The 17,787-nt window shown below is 44.1% G+C and overlaps 3 protein-coding genes across 3 annotated transcripts; 1 reads left to right on the top strand and 2 right to left on the bottom strand.

Moving 5' to 3' along the window:
* Positions 1-6: 6 nt before the first annotated feature.
* Positions 7-1,096, bottom strand: Obp46a (Odorant-binding protein 46a). Its single transcript, XM_017071983.3, is given in 6 exon segments — positions 7-218; positions 270-426; positions 478-581; positions 584-590; positions 771-899; positions 992-1,096. Coding segments are annotated over 6 exon segments (714 nt in total).
* Positions 1,097-5,100: 4,004 nt separating this feature from the next.
* Ndg (Nidogen) lies at positions 5,101-17,142 on the top strand. Its single transcript, XM_017074758.4, has 12 exons — positions 5,101-5,738; positions 8,088-8,567; positions 11,447-12,208; positions 12,365-13,075; positions 13,616-13,886; positions 13,952-14,097; positions 14,162-14,571; positions 15,094-15,251; positions 15,790-16,044; positions 16,106-16,280; positions 16,338-16,622; positions 16,685-17,142. The coding sequence occupies exons 1-12, from the start codon at positions 5,508-5,510 to the stop codon at positions 16,938-16,940; spliced, it is 4,140 nt and encodes a 1,379-aa protein (XP_016930247.3). The 5' UTR covers positions 5,101-5,507; the 3' UTR covers positions 16,941-17,142.
* LOC108009986 (uncharacterized) lies at positions 15,064-15,742 on the bottom strand. Its single transcript, XM_017074760.4, has 2 exons — positions 15,625-15,742; positions 15,064-15,565 (listed from the first exon to the last, which is right to left on the bottom strand). Exon 2 carries the CDS (start codon positions 15,561-15,563, stop codon positions 15,270-15,272), a length of 294 nt encoding a protein of 97 aa, XP_016930249.3. The 5' UTR covers positions 15,564-15,565; positions 15,625-15,742; the 3' UTR covers positions 15,064-15,269.
* Positions 17,143-17,787: the final 645 nt, after the last annotated feature.

The following is a 17,787-nucleotide window of genomic DNA, read 5'->3' as shown; positions in this document are numbered from 1 at the left end:
CAAATTCTAGGATTTGTACTTTAGGTACTGCATACATTGCTTCAGATGGATGCGGACCTCTTCGCACTGGGCGGTTTGACGGAATCGCTTTGTCGGGCAGTGGAGGATCATCTCGTTGGCCACGCACTCGAGCACCAAACCGGGATACGGTTGACAGCCGTGGCGGAAGAGGCGTGTGGCTAACTGCTTAACTGCCTTGCGCGGCAAAAGGGAGAGCGCTGTGAAAGGCTTACTTTAGTTTAGAAATACCTCCTGCAACTTGAACGTACCATGCTTGTCGCACTTGACATAGGTGTCGTAAAGAAGCTCCACATCCGCATCGTTGACCAGATCGCTTTCCAAGTGTTCCTTTACCTCGACGAGATTCAGCGAACGTCGATCCCTGCCTAGGAACTCTGTTTTGTTAAAACTGCACTCTGCGGTGCACTGAGCACACAATTAGTTGACTATTTGTTTATCCTCCTGAACTGAACTCACAAACATGTACGTCTGTTCCTCTTCATCCGTCTTGTATTGGATCTTTTCGTGCCATTCCATCTGGCAGTCGCTGAATTGCGAACTTTCGTCGTGCAGGTCGCAGCGAAATCATGCTGCAATAAAAAGTTGTGGAGAATCTGAACTTCTATAAGATGATTTCTTTGTCTGACTATGAATTTTCAACAATTGCATATACTACTTTTAAATTGGTTATTTATAATTTATAAAATTGTATGTACTTTCAATATTCTCGTTGTATTTTTTGAAGTCGGTTAGTGGGTACAACAAACTACCATTGTATCGACAGCATTTAATTCACAGTCTTCGTCCAACTCCGGTGTAATAATTCTGCCCGTGACCCAAACAGTCTGGAGCAGCAGCAGAAATCCATACATTTTCTGCAATGCCAGGGTTAATTTGATCTAGAAGCCAATGGCTTTTATAACTCACTAGTCGTTTTGAGAGTCTAATTTTGCGTAACATTTGATGGCTTTTAATTTGGAGCCTAATTTACGTTTTTAATTACTCCACCCGAAATTGGCCGAGCCGTCTGCCCGGGCGCAGCGTCATCATGACCATCGTCGTCGTCATTGTTCCGCTCCAGTTCCTGGAAACGCATTGCAGTTCCATTAGCCCGCTGCACTCGAAGATAAACGATGAAAAGGCCCAGGCATCCATCACCGATCAAGCGGCGCAATATCCAAATATAGCAAAAATTACCCAGGGCCCTGAGCCACGCACTTTCTTTTGGTCTTTGGGCTGATGTCTAGCAAATGCATGCGGAAGCGTTCCCGATCCCAATTCCATTCCCACACCCATTCCGCTGCGTTCAGCTGCAACTAATTAACCGAGAAATACATCATAAATAGTCCAACTGCCGTCCCCCCCGTCCTTCGTATTTGGTTCCAGTTGCATCTTGGGTTCCAGCTCCCCATTCCTCGCCAGCAACCGATGATCATCAGTCAGGGCGCAGACGTTGCGTCGCTGCCTCAGAAGTTTACCATTTGTTTATTTTCGACTCGCACTCACCCCGTCCGAAGAAAGGGAGTGGAGTGGAACAGTGATGTTTGTTGAAATACGAAATCAGCTTGGTATTCAGTATCCCTATGCTAAGCACAAACCTGATATAATTTTTTAGGTTTTTACTAAATTTAAGATATTAACTCCAGAAAGAAATATTAATTATATTCTGTTTTTGTTTTTTTAAAATGAATATATCGAAAACATTATTTCTTATGTATAGTATTAACGAAAATATAAAATTTGAATGCCAAACATCAACATTTTACTATTATACTCGTATATACCTTTTTTAAACTAAAATGTATTAATAATGTTTTTAATATATCAGAGTTAATATTTTGTTTGGCACCTAAAGGACTAACCAATTAATAAAAGTATTTAAAAATAATATTTATAAATATACATATTAGTTTCTATTTTGGTATTGACTGTAATCTTGTTGTCACATACTTAAATAAATCCAGAAATATCCAACCAGGCACCACTGTTTAAAAAGTCTTGGAGTGGGGGTACCAGACTTGAGGAATGGGTGTGGATATGCGTGTGGACTCGGATATATCTGTGTAGAAGGTAACCGCTCCTCCCTTCTTTCGCGGCGCTTCACGGTGGCATGCGTTGGGGAATTTTGGGGGGCAAGAGCAACAGAGCGGCACGTGCCCGCCTCAAGTTAGTTCCCTAGAATTGAAACGTCCGAAACTAACTAGTTGCATCAATGGATTTGGATTAGGGAGTGGGGATTATGACATCTGAGGTGGCCATACGCTCTGTCTTTGAAAAACTCATTAAGAAAAACCACTAAATTCCTTGTGCATGTTTTTATTTGGGAAACAAATAAATATTACATTAATCACTGTCATATATTATTCTAAATATGATAGCATTAGTGATCGGTTTTTCGGCATCTACAAAAGACATATGTAGCTGAGGTGGGCAGTAAGGATTACCATTTTTTCTAATCTCTTTTTTCATGCAAATGTGATGTGGCTTAAACGTTTAGAAGGACAAAATAAATTTTTAAAAATATTTATATATTTATTTATATTTATTGTAAATCCTATTTTTCTATAAAAGAAACGTTAAAACTCTCGACTAAACTCTGTTTCGAATTTCAAATAAAATAAAAATAAAATTCCAGGGCATTTCTTTTGCCGAAAAAGTTAAAAGTGTATCGATTCGCTAAAAAATCTTGACACCCTGATCCGGGCAGCCCAAATGCGACCACACTAAATGCCTGTCAAAAAATATGACGAGGCATTGAATGCCAAATTCATTTTTTCACAACTGGATATTGGTTTCTACTGAAAGTAAGCGCTTAAATATTGCAATAAACCTTAATTAACATAATCGGGGTCTTAAGTAAAGGTGTTACGAGCAGCGTGGCGGCGGATCAGGAAATTCAGTTCGCAGACGCATTTTTGCAACGATGACTGTTGTTTTATGTGGTGGGCCTCTGGCTTTAGCAGCTTGGCGAAAAAGACGGCTACGGAGATTGCTACTGCCTCGGCTGCGACATCTCCACACTTGAGACACCTTCACAAAAACATGCATTAAAGATGCAGATTAGACTTTTAGTTGCCCTCATGGCCAGGCGTCTCAATCGTGTCCGACTTGACTTTCGTCATTTCTTCTTCGTTAGCAGGAACCTCGGTTGGGGATGAGGACGTGGTGGCCAGAGTTGGCGTAGAGTTTGCCATGTCCTGTTCCTTGTCTTCCGGATCCAATAGCTTTTCTTTGTCGAGACGGTGAAAAGCCTCGTTGTAGGGAAAGGAGAATGTGATGGCCTGACACCTCAGTGTCAGGTGTCTCAAGTGTGAAGGGGACGCCGCTGAAGGGGTCCCAAAAGCCCACCAGGGATCTCAACAACAGTATCACCATCTTCAATTATCGACCAAAGGAACCAAAAGGAAGACTCCATTATGACGGATAGAGTTAAATTGGTACGTGCTAATCAATATTCTCTAAGCATACAGCAGGAGCGCGATAATCTTAAGGTAATAAATAATCCTATATTCCAGAAGGAGAAGGAAACCAATCGACTGCGCAATCTTTGTCATGTGGAGAAGGAACTACTTTTGGAAGAGGCCTGCTGCTCCACCTCATCAAAACCTGCAACACTGACGAGCTCCGTGAGTTGCAGGCGGTGCTCAAGCAAGATCAAGAGCACCAGTTCTCCAAACAGGGATTGTCGGCAGTGGAAAAATGAAAAATGCCGAGCCTAACCAGAACAACATCAGTGAGCTAGGCAGAACCAAGGTCTTGAAGAAACCAGCTCCACCCGAAGCTGTTCGAAAATGCTCAGGTACAGTTCCACTGGCTATGCCGCCAAAGTTATTGGATCCACAAGACGGACCTTCGGACCTCCTTTTTCAACTACGTGACTTCTTACCGGATCGACTAAGAAGTTATTGGATCCACAAGACAGGAATCAGGAGATGACAAACTCTACTTCAAATCTGGCCACCACGTTCACCTCCCACATCGAGGCTCCTTCTAAGGAAGAAGAAGTGGCGACTGAGTAACCTGGCTACGAGAGGAACTAAAAGTCTGCATGCCCTCAGGATATTACTATAAATTAATTTCATTGAATTAATTATGTGTAATTGTACAATAAAGAAAAGTAACAATTGTCTATTGTAGTTCAGTTTACCTTCAGAAATGTTTTTTTTTTTTAATTCCCATTTCCCTTATAATAATACAAAAGCAAGAGAGAACGCTAAAGTCGATAGCCTCGATAAGGAGATATGCAAGCAGCAAAGCGACTGTTCCCAAGAGTACACAGCGCCACCTTGCGTCGATTCATTTTTATGCTTATAACTTTTTAACGGATTGTCCGATTTCTCCTAGCTTTTATTGTCTTCGAAATCATATCTTTCATATGGACATATAGATATGCAGTCAAGCATGGCTAGATCGACTTGACTATGGGTCCTGATAAAGAACATATACTATATACTTCAAAGGCTCGAAAACGCTTCCTTCTACCTGTTAGATACTTTTCGACGAATCATATACACCCTTTAACTCTACGAGTAACGGGTAAAATTAAACATTAATCACAAACTTAATATAATGACCGAAAAAAATGTAAATAAAAAAATAAAATTGGACAAAATACATGTTCGCCACGATTTCCACGAAATTCATGATTCTCAATATGTAGAATATAGAAAATGATATATTGCTATCGCTCTGTAGAATTGCCCAAAAATAAGTATAATTTTCATTTTTTTTTAATAAGCATGATTCTGAATAATACCAGTATGTCGATAATTCTTCTGGATTGGTCCGAATCTTCTCCACGACTTTGTCAGCCACCACTCCATTGATAACTGATTATTTTATTTGGCTATAATTGTTGTTGATGGTAAACATCAATAAAGAACTGTCATAATGGAGCATCAACTGACTGGGACTGCAGTTTGTGGATCCTATTCGGGGATACTAGTATCTGGGGCCTCCAGACAAACTCTCACTTTCCGGCACTCACCCACACACACACGCACACCACATCGCACTCCGGCCAGCAGCTCACACAGATACTCGAGTGTGACGGACGGATGAGCACCGAGTCGAGGAGAATCCACTGCGGAGGCGACGGCCAATCAGTCGAGAATCTGTTGGCAAGGCGTGCGGTTCGTTCGGTTTTCCCTGCTCGCGTGCTTAGGAAGCAAAAGAAAAGCAGCAAGTCAGAAAAGCAAAAGCAGAGGAGCTGGGCCGCCACTTGGAGCGACAGTTCCAAAAATCTGTCAAACTATACACACGGCATACACCTCTGTATTATATATGTATATACAACACGTTGAATAGATAGTGCCACATTTTATTTATAAACCGCCTATATTTTTGGATCAAACTTGAGGTGGCGAAAGCAAAAGTGTTCTAGGAATTCGGTTTTGTGTCTAGTGTGAAAATGCCTATGGCGAAATTGTGAAATCCACGCGTGTCAAAGTCAAAGAATTGAGGAGATATAATAAGATATAAATAAGAACTACATATATCCCGCCATAATGCCGAGCTTCGGCAGTAAATTCCTCGCCTGCCTGCTGCTCAGCTCGGCGATCCTCGTGAGCGGCCAGTTCGAGCACTACCTGGATAGTCTGCAACCCTCGGAGCTGTACGAGTTCGAGGAGGGATCCCTGGGCAGCATCCAGTATTTGCCCAAGGGCGACAACAAGACCTTCGAGCTGCAACTGGAGCAGCCCATTCACTTCTACGGCGAGCAGTACGATCAGCTCTATGTGAGTAATATGCCCCCCTTAAATACTATACTGGTTCAGGGTTCAGGCTCGGCTACAAAGTATCTCGAAGATTGTGCACTGAATGAATTTTCGCATCGAGGCGATAAGCTCGCGTCGATAAGGCCCAATCAATATGCAAATAGAAAGCGATTTAATAGTTTCTCGACAAGTATATTTCTAATTCTGTGGCAGACCGCTTTGTTGTGGGCCGCGTGTATTTATAGGCGACATTAATTTTCGGCAAAACAAGACATGACAGGTCGCACATCGATTTCCACACACGCGGGTGTCCCAATCTCGCCAACATGCCATATATCCGCAGCCACATGGGGGTGGTCCTAGGCCAAAAACCAAATACTAAAAGCCAAGAACCAAAAACCGAACCCATTGATGTCGCTTTGCCGCCTTGGCCAACTGCCAGATGCCAGAGTTCTGAGTTCTGAGCATCCCAGCATCCAAATGTCTGAGTGGTTTCGGCACTTGGCAGCCAAAGTTATGAGTTCTCCGAGTGAAGAGTCTTCTGCGAGTGTCGCCTATTTTTGAACGCTTTTTTATCTGCTCTGCATTTTGTTAGTTAATTAACTGAATTTATGTGTCTGACGTAGAGAAATAGCACGCGGCACAGAATCAAAACGGGCCGGAATAGGCACTATGGCCATAGAAATCCATAAATTTCATTGGCATTCCTTGACGGAATGGCCGAACAGATCAGAGGAGCCTGTCGCCTGTTCCAAAGCTCCCGGGTCAAATTGGTGTCGAAACCATAAGGCGGGCGTATAAATAGACTGGGCACATATCAATCCACAATATCGTGTGAGTAACCCCAGTACAGATTTTGAGAGGGTTTCAGTATTGGAGTTTACATAGTATACCTATTTTGATAAGAAAACGCTTAAGTACAATCAGGCTCTTCTTTATTGATTCAAAACAAATGTATTTTCAAGGTATATAGATTGTATTGAAAGGCGGTCGATTCGATCTAAAATCATATAAAGCCAATGTATTGATTATAAATTTAAGATTTGAAGGAATTGGTTTGATCTTTTGGAGGATACGGGTATTACTTCGAGCATCAACAATATGTTTGAAGATCAAAATTAATTTAGATATCAAATTTAAAATTGTTTTTAATAACAAAATGTTTAGGCAAAAGATAAAAATAGTGTTAGTAGAAAGAAAATATATTAAAAAATATATTGAAATTTCAAATTTAATCCTTCTAAATTTAATGACTTACAATGGACAATGCTAACAAAAATCGCCTTTCTTACATATACATAGTGGTATTTCAGAAGTACACATTCAATTCTATAAAGAAATGCTTGCCAAAGTTAGCTTCCGTGTTTGTTTTTAATAACGATTTAGACCAATATTTACCAAATACTTTAAACTAGTCCAAATCTGGAACACCTCAAGTGTGTAAATTAGGCCAACGAAGCATGAAGTATTTGGTGTTTGCTTTCCCAACCTCAATTTGGCATCCATTGCGGCTTGTATATTATCCATGTGGAGTTGGAAATCCGTACAAATCACCTGCCAAGGTGCCGGAATTTCCAGACATGGCGCGTTCCCCCGCCGAGATGAATGGAACCCGTGGTGCCAGAGAAAATACATGATTTATGCTCCGTCCTGTCGGCAACCACAAGAAAGGCATTTTTCAAACACCTGTGCTCCAATTCCGGGTTGTTTATTCAGATTGCCTGTTGCATCGCTGGAGATGCTGCTAAATTTAGAAAATTCGATGGGCGGATGTCGGCCGAGGACTCAATTAGGAGGCCCGATAGCGGATCCCTTATTATATGCATCTCGAGAACATATCCCTTCGTCAGATCATTTGCCGCCCTGTTAATGGTTTGTTTTTGTTTTGTTTCCGCCAGGCGAAGGCCCATTAGGAGTTAAGTGGCCCGTTAGCACTTCTCGGGGCGCACTAATTGCCACGCCATATGTAGGCAAAGTATTTCCACTTCAAACGATCCCAAGTGTAACTTCCTTATTCCCATACACCTAAAAAAAATATTTGGGAATGAAATAAAATCGGTTTTGATACCAATATGGAATTTCTATAGAAGCTATATCCCATAGAAACTATATATTTGGTATCCAAAGTATCTGTTAATTAGGATAAAACTTAAGAGTGCTCTATTATTGCAGATTTTTTTGATACCAAGATTAAAATAATATTAAATCTATACATAATAAAGCTGCATTTCCTATTTGATTTGGAAAAATTGACAGTATCAATGGTATCCGCCTTTTCATTTAAATACAATAATAAGCTTGATAAAATTTATCTTTAAGAGGTTCCATAATGTATATAAAATATTGACAGCTTATTTCCTTATTCCCCAGATCAACACCAATGGCATCCTTACTTTCAACTCAGAGTTCCCCGAGTACCTGAACCAGCCCTTTCCGCTGGACTACGCCTCGATAGCTGCCTTCTACTCGAATGTGGACACCTCGTACAGCGATGAGGGCACCTCGATCTCCCTGTTCGAGACCAAGGACCTGGACATCCTCGACAGAGCCACCAGATTGGTGCGTTACGCCTTCAGTAGCCAGCCAGAGTTCGAGGCCCGTCGGGTGATCGTGGCCACGTGGCTCAAGGTGGGTTACTTTGACTCCAAGACGGACCGTCTGAACACCTTCCAGGTGGCCCTGATCGCCGACGAAGAGAAGACCTTTGTGCAGTTCATCTATCCGGATGGCGGTCTTAACTGGCTGCAGGGCGAGACCGCTGGACTGGGTCTGCCCGACATTCGTGCCCAGGCGGGATTCGTGGCTGAGGATGGACGCTACTACTCCCTGAACGGTTCGGGATCGGAAAACGTAAGTGAATTATTATAAACGGGACGATTTATAATTTTAATGTTAATATGTCGTTGAGTTAAACTGATTTTCCGGAAACATTCGGTTTCTAAATATTATGTTAGGTTTTATCTGAATTAAAACAATTTAACTAGAGACAATGACCAGGTCATATTTGTCGGCTGACAAAATCAGACGTATTTTCACTGAGTTCTGTGATTATAGACTGTGTAAAGATTTTTCGCTCTTGAAATTAACATAACATTGTGAAAACTGTTATGTCTTTACAGACAATTTAATGGGAATTACTGGTAATAGTCCAGAACAGGGGATTATAATTTTTTGCTATAAAAACAAAGTGTTTTCTACAACTTTGAGTGATTTGCTTTACCTCTCCGGATTCCCTACCACTTTAACCTGAACCAATCGACTTATATATTACTTACTAAGACCTTTAGTACCAAAGAAATGCACTATACCTTTCGCATAGTTACAGATTTTCATTTCTGCCGGTTTGTTTTAATCTTCCTCCCCACACTCTCGGGGCGATTCGTTACTACGTGGACTGCCGTCCACAGGGGCCTTACTATAATTATGAAAACGAATTCTATACTTATCTGCATAAGCATCGAAGTTTCTTTTTATTTGTAAGTATTGTTTTTACTTTGATTTCTGATAAATTTGGGGTTTTCGATAACTGGACGAACAGTAGTACAGTCGCTTCACCATTTCATCCGCCTCATCCATGGTCATGGCAAAGACCTGGAACACTCCCGACTCATAGAGTCTAGCTGACACCCCGGGCAGTTCCTTGTTCACATAGTAGACGAAGTTCGCCTCACGAAGAAATGGTTGTGCAGAAAGAGTGTGAATCCTACTAAACTCCTCCAAATTAACGCTCCAGGGGAAGTTGGCGCAGGAAAAGAGACGTAGATGAAGAAGCTTGTGGCTGGGATCGGCCTGGAAGTTCATATTCCCCATGGTCTTGGCCACGATTTTGTGTAGGGTTTCGGCCAATTCTTCATTGCTTCTTCCGTTCATAATCATCACTGTGCCATTAGGCCATACCCAGCCTATTTGCGCGGCCCCAGTTCGCACTTCAATCACACCAATATAGCTTTTGTAGACGGCATTCTCCCCTCTCATGGCAGCTACCTCAGGATACAAATGTGTGTTCATTTGAAGGGTGCAAAACAGCCTACAGAACTTCAATTCGATGCTCAGGGACAAAAGCTCGCTTTTAGGTTTGGTGGGACGTCTGAGGATCCTGATCTTCTGGAGGCACTGCTCCTGGCGAACTGGTATGGGTATAAGCACCAACGATCTGCGTAAGTGCTCGACCGGCTTGAAACCATATTGCTGTGCCCACTTGGAGGCAAGACCTTTGGATTGCGGATTCCTAAATTCCGACTTGTTTTGGTCAAGGATATCCTCGAAGTCCTCGAGGCGAATTGTTGCTATCCCGCTTCTGAAACCAGTGGCTCCTGGTTCTTTGGATGTTGTCTTGGTACTCTCGCTTATTAGAAGTTGCAGATGTTGGAAGATGATCTTACTACATTGTTGTAGCCACTCCTCCTCGGTCAGTTGCTTTCCTTTAACTAGATCTACTGCAGTTGTCTTTGGAGTGCCGAGTTTGGGAAGAGTTTTCGGGACCACTTCGTAGTGCACTCGTTTTACGAACTTTGGCTCCACAGCATCAACTTGGCGAGCTCCTACTTCGAATGCCACACGAGGCCTTTTTCTAAGGCCGTCCGCAGCACTATTATCTTGGGGTTCAGAGGCATTTGAGGAAGGTGCCTCGGACGTCAGGTATTCCTTGGATTTTGTGGGCGGAGGTTTTGATTCCTCCTGACCTGCCATACAACTCAATGGCCACTCCGCTTCCGACGGCAGCACCGAACCCTCCTTTAGACGTTCGTAATTCTTCCATATGTGCGATGATGACGGCAGATTGGGATCGAACAAATCCACATTGGACTCCACGGACGGTTTGGGAGGATAGTTGGGGTAATTTTTCCACTCTATATCGAAGAATGGTTTTGCCACCGACCCGCGTACTTCCGGCACCGTAATGGTTGGGCCTTGAATACTATAGATGATCCTGGTGGTGGCATTAGCTCCTCCACGGATCTAATATCCATGGGTTCAAAGTTCCCCTGGTTGCCCTGCAGACAAAACTTGTCGGGCGACGGTTGTAAGACCGGAGCCCTGAAATGGTTGTGAAACTTAATTATTTGCCTAATTTAGTAAAGATGGCTTACCAGTACGAATGAAGATCAAAGGATGTATCCGTTTGTAGAGGTTCAATTGGATCTTCTGTAGTCATCAGGGCCCTAAAAAAAACCCCATGTTATAAGTATGGAAAACGTTCTAGCTGCTCAGCCTGAAATTAAATTATCGGTTCCGTTCCTACCTGTTGAAAGACTTGGAACTCTTTTTGCTCTTCTTCTTGGCCTTCTTGGACTTCTTGGTCTTGCGGCTTGTTGAGGGCACTTCGTCTGAGTTGATCAACTTGAGCATCTCATCACTGAACAAATATTTCATAAACTCTTCGTCTGGCTCTGAATCATGCGATTCCCGATTCGACGGATCACAAAATTAGACTTTCGACGGACGCGGCATCGTGAGAAAATAATATTTTATGCAGGATAGATGTCTACAGCTTGAAATTAATTTCATTAATGCCAAATGTCGTACTGAATTTTTAGACCTCAAATTTTTTACAACTGCAACGGGCTGCTGCGTTAGCAGTTCTCGTTTGTTGAAACTATCGGAAAGGGGTTTTAATTTATATATGTCCCTTAAATCTTAAAAATTGTTGAACAACTTGCTAAAAAATGTTTATAATTTTTGTTTAAATTCATATAATCTAAGTCGATTTTTGGTTTTCCCGTTTCTAGGCCCGTTTCTTGAGCGAGAGCACCAATTTGGGTGTTCCCGGAGTCTGGCTGTTCGAAGTGGCCCCCATTGCGCCCGAGCTGAATGTGCGAACTCCCGACAACGCCGAATCCCGCACGGAGTCACCCGCCTTGGCCCAGAGCTGCCAGGCCCACGGGCACCAGTGCCACGAGAGGGCGGAGTGCCACGACAAGGCCGAGGGATACTGCTGCGTCTGCGGATCAGGATTCTATGGCAATGGCCAGTCCTGTCTGGCCAACGATCAACCCATCCGAGTGACCGGAACTCTGAGCGGAAATCTCAACAACCAGCCCGTCAACGAGGAGGCCAAGCTGCAGTCGTATGTGGTGACCAGTGAGGGTCGCACCTACACCACCATCAATCCCCTGACCACCGAGCAGGGAGCCCAACTCCGCCTGGTCCTGCCCCTGCTGACCACCGTGCCCTGGTTGTTCGCCAAGTCGGTGGGCGGAGTGGCCAATGGCTACCAACTGACCGGAGGTGTCTACACACACGTTTCCCGTTTGCAATTCGATTCCGGGGAGAGTCTTCATGTCAACCAGACGTTCGAGGGCCTCAACTACTGGGACCAGCTGTCCGTGAAGATCGACATCTATGGGGAGGTTCCTGCAGTGGCGGCGGAAGAGGAACTAGTTCTTTCGGACTACGTGGAGGAGTACACATTCGAAAGGCCTGGGGAACTCAAGTCTGTGCAGGTGCTCAGTCTGAACATTACGAGGGAACAGCGTGTGTTGGGAATTCAGGTGAGAACAAGTCCTTGAGTCCTAAAAAAATTATAAAATATCTAAGAAAAATGATTGAGAAGTGTATAGAATGAACACATAATATAATTTTTTAAGATTTTAAATGTCTCCCAGCCTTTTAAACAGTTCCCAAATGTTTATATCAACTAACCGCAGGTGGAGCAAAGGATTCTGTACCGCAGCTGCCTACGTGATGACGAGGCGGACCCCAGTGCCACCAATGTGCTGCAGAAGGTCTCCAAGGTGGACCTGGACTATGTTGAAAGAGATGAGGCTCTGCGCATTGGCGCCATGAGCAAGGTGGGCGTGACCCCCGAGTCGAATGCCTGCAACGATGGCACCGCCGACTGCGTGGACAACTCCGTGTGCGTTCCAATTGAGGACACCTTCCGGTGCGACTGCTACCACGGATTTGCCGCCCAGGTGGACGAGAACGGCCTGGAGGTCTGTCTGGACATCGACGAGTGCGCATCGGGTCACCATGTCTGCGACGAGAATGCCATCTGCGCCAACACAGAGGGCGGATTCAACTGCTACTGCACCGAGGGTTTCCAGGGCAACGGCTACCGGTGTCTGTCCAACAGCACCGCCGACAACATCGAGTATCCGCCCGCCGCCGAGGGCCAAGGTGAAGCTAACTCCGAGTCAAACCCCAATCCCAACCAATATCCCGAAGAGACGGAGGGACAGGATCAGGAGCGAGAACAGCGGGCCAAGGAACAGGCAGAGGAAGAAGAACGGGAACGCCAACGACAGTGGGAGCAGGAGCAGGAGCGTGAACGAGAGCGGGAACGGAAGCAGTATCCCCAACCGGACCCCAATTCAAACCCTGAGGAGCAGGTGCCCCAACACCAGGACGAGTGCTACGTAGGTTTACCAATAAAACTAAGCATTTTTTAGAAGTATATTTCAGGTCATATATGCATAGAATAGGAGAAATTTTTCGGTCACATAAACTGAATATATTTTTAATTAGCATTGCATGATATTATATTCCCTGTTCTTTCGTCTAAAATTAAAAATTCAACATTTTTATGGATTTCGATAGTAAACCAAGTACTCAAATTCTCTAAATCGGTTCGAGAAATCGAGACAATTTTCAAGATTTCAAGAACGTTTCTTCTCAAATATTCAAATCGTTTCGAAAAATCGAGACTATTTCCATCTCTTTATCAAGATCGCGTTATATCGAAAAGCAAACTCAATAGATTACAACCTCTTGATTTCAAGAACATTTCTTTTCGAATATGCAAGAAAAGAAATTTTCTTCCCTTTTTTTCGATTTTGTCTTTGGTGAAACGTTCTCTTAGAAGTAGACTACATATTTGGTTACGGAGCATTTAGTAGCGTTTCGTTTGTAGTTGACTTTCAATTTATTACTATAGCTAACCCTATTTCCATAAACAGCGCTGTTCGAAGGACGCCGACTGCTACGTGGGACGCTGCACGTGCCACGAAGGATTCCAGGGCGATGGCTACGAATGCTCTAACATTTGTGGACACGAGGAGGTTTGGGAGAACGGCCGTTGCGAACCCTTGTTGCTCGAGAGGCACGATGTGTATCCCTCCTGCGATGCTTTTGGAGCATGCCAATGCCCCTATGGATACGAACTCACCGAGGATGGCGATCACTGCACCTACTCCGAAGAAAATGATCCGGAAAGGAACTCCGATCTGAGTAAGATTCTTCATATGAATAACAAAAACGTTTTGCTTATTAGCCCATGTTTGCATAACTTGCAGTTCCCTGCGATGTGGATAGAAATTGTCATGTCAACGCCACCTGCAATTGGTTTGGCCAAGAGCTCCGACACATTTGCACCTGCCAGCCGGGTTTCAGAGGCGATGGATACAACTGCGAGTCAATTAGCGATGACTCCTGTGAAATTGTTAGTTGCATGAATATCCTGTGTGTGGGAGACCTTCTTGAAACCATATATGAAACCCTTTCAGAGACCTGAGATGTGCGACATCCATGCCGACTGCGTTGCTAACGAGGAACTGGGTAAACCCGAGTGCCAGTGCCAGGCGGGCTATGAAGGCGATGGCTTCCGCTGCCAGTTGGCCCCCGAGTGCCAGTTCGCCGAGCATTGTGGTGAGAATGCCCTCTGCGATAATGGGGTTTGTCGCTGCCAAAGGGACTTCGAGCGGGACGTCAACGATCGCTGTGTGCCGGCTGGGAAATGCGGCATCGTCTTCTGCGGTGCGAACTCCATCTGCAAGTGGGACTCGGCGCAGGGAGTCCAGTACTGCGACTGCTTGGAGGGATACCAGGGTGACCCCCTCACAGGATGCACCAGCAAGCCCCTGTCCTGCCACGTCGTGAACAACTGCGGCATCCATGCCACCTGCGAGCCCACTGAGTAAGTTAGACAATAGATTGTGACTGAAGTATTAGCTTTTTCATAAATAGCATTTCCAATTTAAATCAATCAAACGAACTCTTATACTAGAAATTTTACCCCTGATCAATAAACTATTGTTCCATTCGAATTAATGATAGAACACTAAATCTTCGGATTACTTTTCATAGGATATACCCCATGACCATGTGTACCAATATTTATCATAGCGGGATATCTAAAGACCAAAAGAGCGCTTTCTTTGTTGTTTATAACTTAGGTCCTAAAAATCCTTAACTTCGAAGCTGGTTCTACTGTTTTCATTCGCGGAGCTCAAAGCATTTGCAAGTATATCTACAGTGTGTTCTTTTTCTTATGTTATAGGTAGGTCGCTTCTATAGATAGTTTGCTATAATAAATATAAGATGGTCATTAGAAATTTAATCGATATTCTATCTATTCTTTTCGGTGAATTCACTTTACTCTCATGCCCCAATAAAATAAACAGAAGTTAATGTAATATTTCTGCTGTTATATTTTCAGGGATCCTGAGAACTTCGAGTGCCAGTGCATTGCTGGATACCATGGCGATGGATACGTGTGCATTGAGGAGCAGAACTGCCTGAACAACCCAACTTTGTGCGACATGAATGCCCAGTGCCGATCGACCAATTCGGGACTCGTCTGCGTTTGCAATCAGGGTGAGTTATAGCCAGGTTTCACTGTGGGCGGGTTGTGCGCTCCTCAAGGCCGCCCCTTTTCTGCTCACACGGGGCACACGAGTTGAAGAAGCAGAATCCAAAAATAGACAGAGCCAGCACCACATTGAAATATCCGTTATTGCGATCCCAGGTCAGCGGGTGCATAAAGAATTCGCGCATGGACTGAAAGTGCGTAGGACGCTTACCCGCCTCATCGGGAATTTTAGGGCTAAAGTTCTGTTGGTTGAAGGAGCGGCATTTGACCTTAAGTCCCCCGTCAAATGACCTTCTCATCCTCGTTAGCAGACGCATCCCTTGATGAAATATAGGGTTATATTGACTGGGTATGGGTAAGCCATAGATATGAACTTACTGACTGGTTTAGCTGGAAATGGAAAATTTTGAAGAGAAATAGGGAGTAGACAAGACGAAAGGCCTAGGATAGACTGAAAAAGATGGGAATACTACGATTGCTATCAAAAAAACATTTGATATATAATTATTACAAACTAAATTTTTAAATGTTTCTCAATTTTAGGCTTCTATGGCAATGGATCCTTGTGCCAGGAGCGTCAACAGCAGGACTCGGACTTCCTGATCGTCAGCCAGGGCGTGATGATCGCCCGTGTTCCCCTCAATGGACGTAATGTGCGTCCCATTTCGGTGGCCCAAATGGCCATTGGTCTGGACAAGGATTGTGTGGAGGGTCGAGTCTACTGGGGCGATATTTCGACCAAGAAGATCGTAAGCACGAAATACGATGGTACAGATCTTCGCACCTTTATCGACACGGGTATGATGGGAAGATAGATACATATATTTTACAGAAATTATTAACTATTTGATATCCTTAGACATTGAATCTCCCGAGGGTATTGCCATTGATGTGATCTCGCGTCGTCTTTACTGGGCGGATTCCTCGAAGGACACCATTGAGGTGGCCAGCCTGGAGGATCCTTCGTTGCGGGCTGTTATCATCAATAAGCAGCTGGTGAACCCACGTGGCATAGCCGTGGATGCAAACAGGGCGTAAGTTTCGTACTTTTGGTTAAAAATATCTCACTAATGGTTTGTTAACCTTTCTAGGAAACTTTACTGGTCGGATTGGAACCGCGATTCGCCTAAGATCGAGATGTCAAACTTGGACGGCACTGGGCGCGAGCTTCTCCTGGGCAATGATGCCGTAACCCTGCCCAATTCCCTGGTGGTGCTGGATGATTCTGGTGAGGTGTGCTACGCGGATGCGGGTACCAAGAAGGTTGAGTGCATCGAGCCGCAGTCCCGCCAGATCCGCACCATCTCCAACGAGCTGTCCTATCCCTTTGGCATCACCTACACAAACGATCGGTTCTACTGGACGGACTGGACCACGTGAGTTTGGGACATGGTCTTCGCCGGAAAGGCTTTACTAATTGATATATTGTCTTGTTTAGCAAAAAAGTGGAGATCGTTGACAGCCTAGGATCGCGGCAGAAGCCCATCCAGCCGCCCTTCTTCGGCAGCCACAAGATGTACGGCATGACGGTCGTTGAGCAGCACTGTCCGCAGTACCAGAGTGCCTGCCAGATCAACAACGGCGGATGCACGGACTCCCGGCTCTGCCTGGTGAACCGACAGGCTCCATCCGGTAAGAGCTGCAAGTGCACCAGTGCCTCCACCGGATGCACCATCCCAGCGCCCGGTTACTAAGTCTACGCTTAATGCAAACAGAAATTATTTTTCGATACGTATACACATCACATCACAACACACAATGCAAGTTAACCAAAGCGCGGAACGGTATCGAATTAAACTAAACTTAATTTAATTAACTAACTAGGAGTGCCTGTGTGCCATTTCAAAGAAGAATAAATAATACCGAAGAATAATTAATAAAGAGAAACAAGCCTTAGACAGATTTTAATTGCTGGGGGCTAGTGCTTTTTAGACAATACATTTTAAATCGCAACTGCTTCAATAGCTTAATATATTGAGTAATTATACTCATTAATCGTAGAGTAAATGGTAGGTAGAAAGAAGCGTTTCCGACCCTATAAAGTATATATATTCATGATTACTAGTCGAGTCTATCAGCCATTCCTATATGTCCGTATGTCCGTATAATCGCAAAGATATTGTAAACTATAAAAGGTAGAAATCGGACCATTTAAAAGTTATAAGCATATATGGGTATCGACTGATTTGATTTATTAATTAAATGTCAATGCCCTTTATTTGTTGAGTATAGTAGGGAATTTGCGACGAGCCATGGGCTTAAAGGAACCAGCTCTAGGTAAAGCTGGATGTAGAGCCTTTTGCGACCGCCTTGCGCTCCTTCCACTCCAATCCATAACGAAGATTACGCCGTCGATTGCTTTCCTCCTCCTTCTGGGCCATAGGATTGTCTATAGCCTTGGGATTCCCATCAATACGCTCCCGCTGTACTCTTAGAGAATTCTGGTCTGGACGGACCAGTTTAACCTTATCCTTCATAATGGAATCTTTTTCTTCAACAAGTTCTTTGGGCCAATAATGGAAGTTGGCGTCACTGATGTTG

Source organism: Drosophila suzukii, chromosome 2R, assembly GCF_043229965.1.
Source record: "Drosophila suzukii chromosome 2R, CBGP_Dsuzu_IsoJpt1.0, whole genome shotgun sequence".
Lineage (NCBI taxonomy): Eukaryota > Metazoa > Arthropoda > Insecta > Diptera > Drosophilidae > Drosophila > Drosophila suzukii.
This window is presented reverse-complemented; position numbering and strand designations above follow the sequence as displayed.

Bases quoted from the DNA above. Each gene is read 5' to 3' on its own strand.
- LOC108009986 (XM_017074760.4), bottom strand. From the start codon at position 15,563: ATGCGTCTGCTAACGAGGATGAGAAGGTCATTTGACGGGGGACTTAAG.
- Ndg (XM_017074758.4), top strand. From the start codon at position 5,508: ATGCCGAGCTTCGGCAGTAAATTCCTCGCCTGCCTGCTGCTCAGCTCG. The intron at 15,252-15,789 runs GTGAGTTATAGC...TCTCAATTTTAG, and splicing joins CGTCTGCGTTTGCAATCAGG to GCTTCTATGGCAATGGATCC. The intron at 16,623-16,684 runs GTGAGTTTGGGA...TGTCTTGTTTAG, and splicing joins TACTGGACGGACTGGACCAC to CAAAAAAGTGGAGATCGTTG.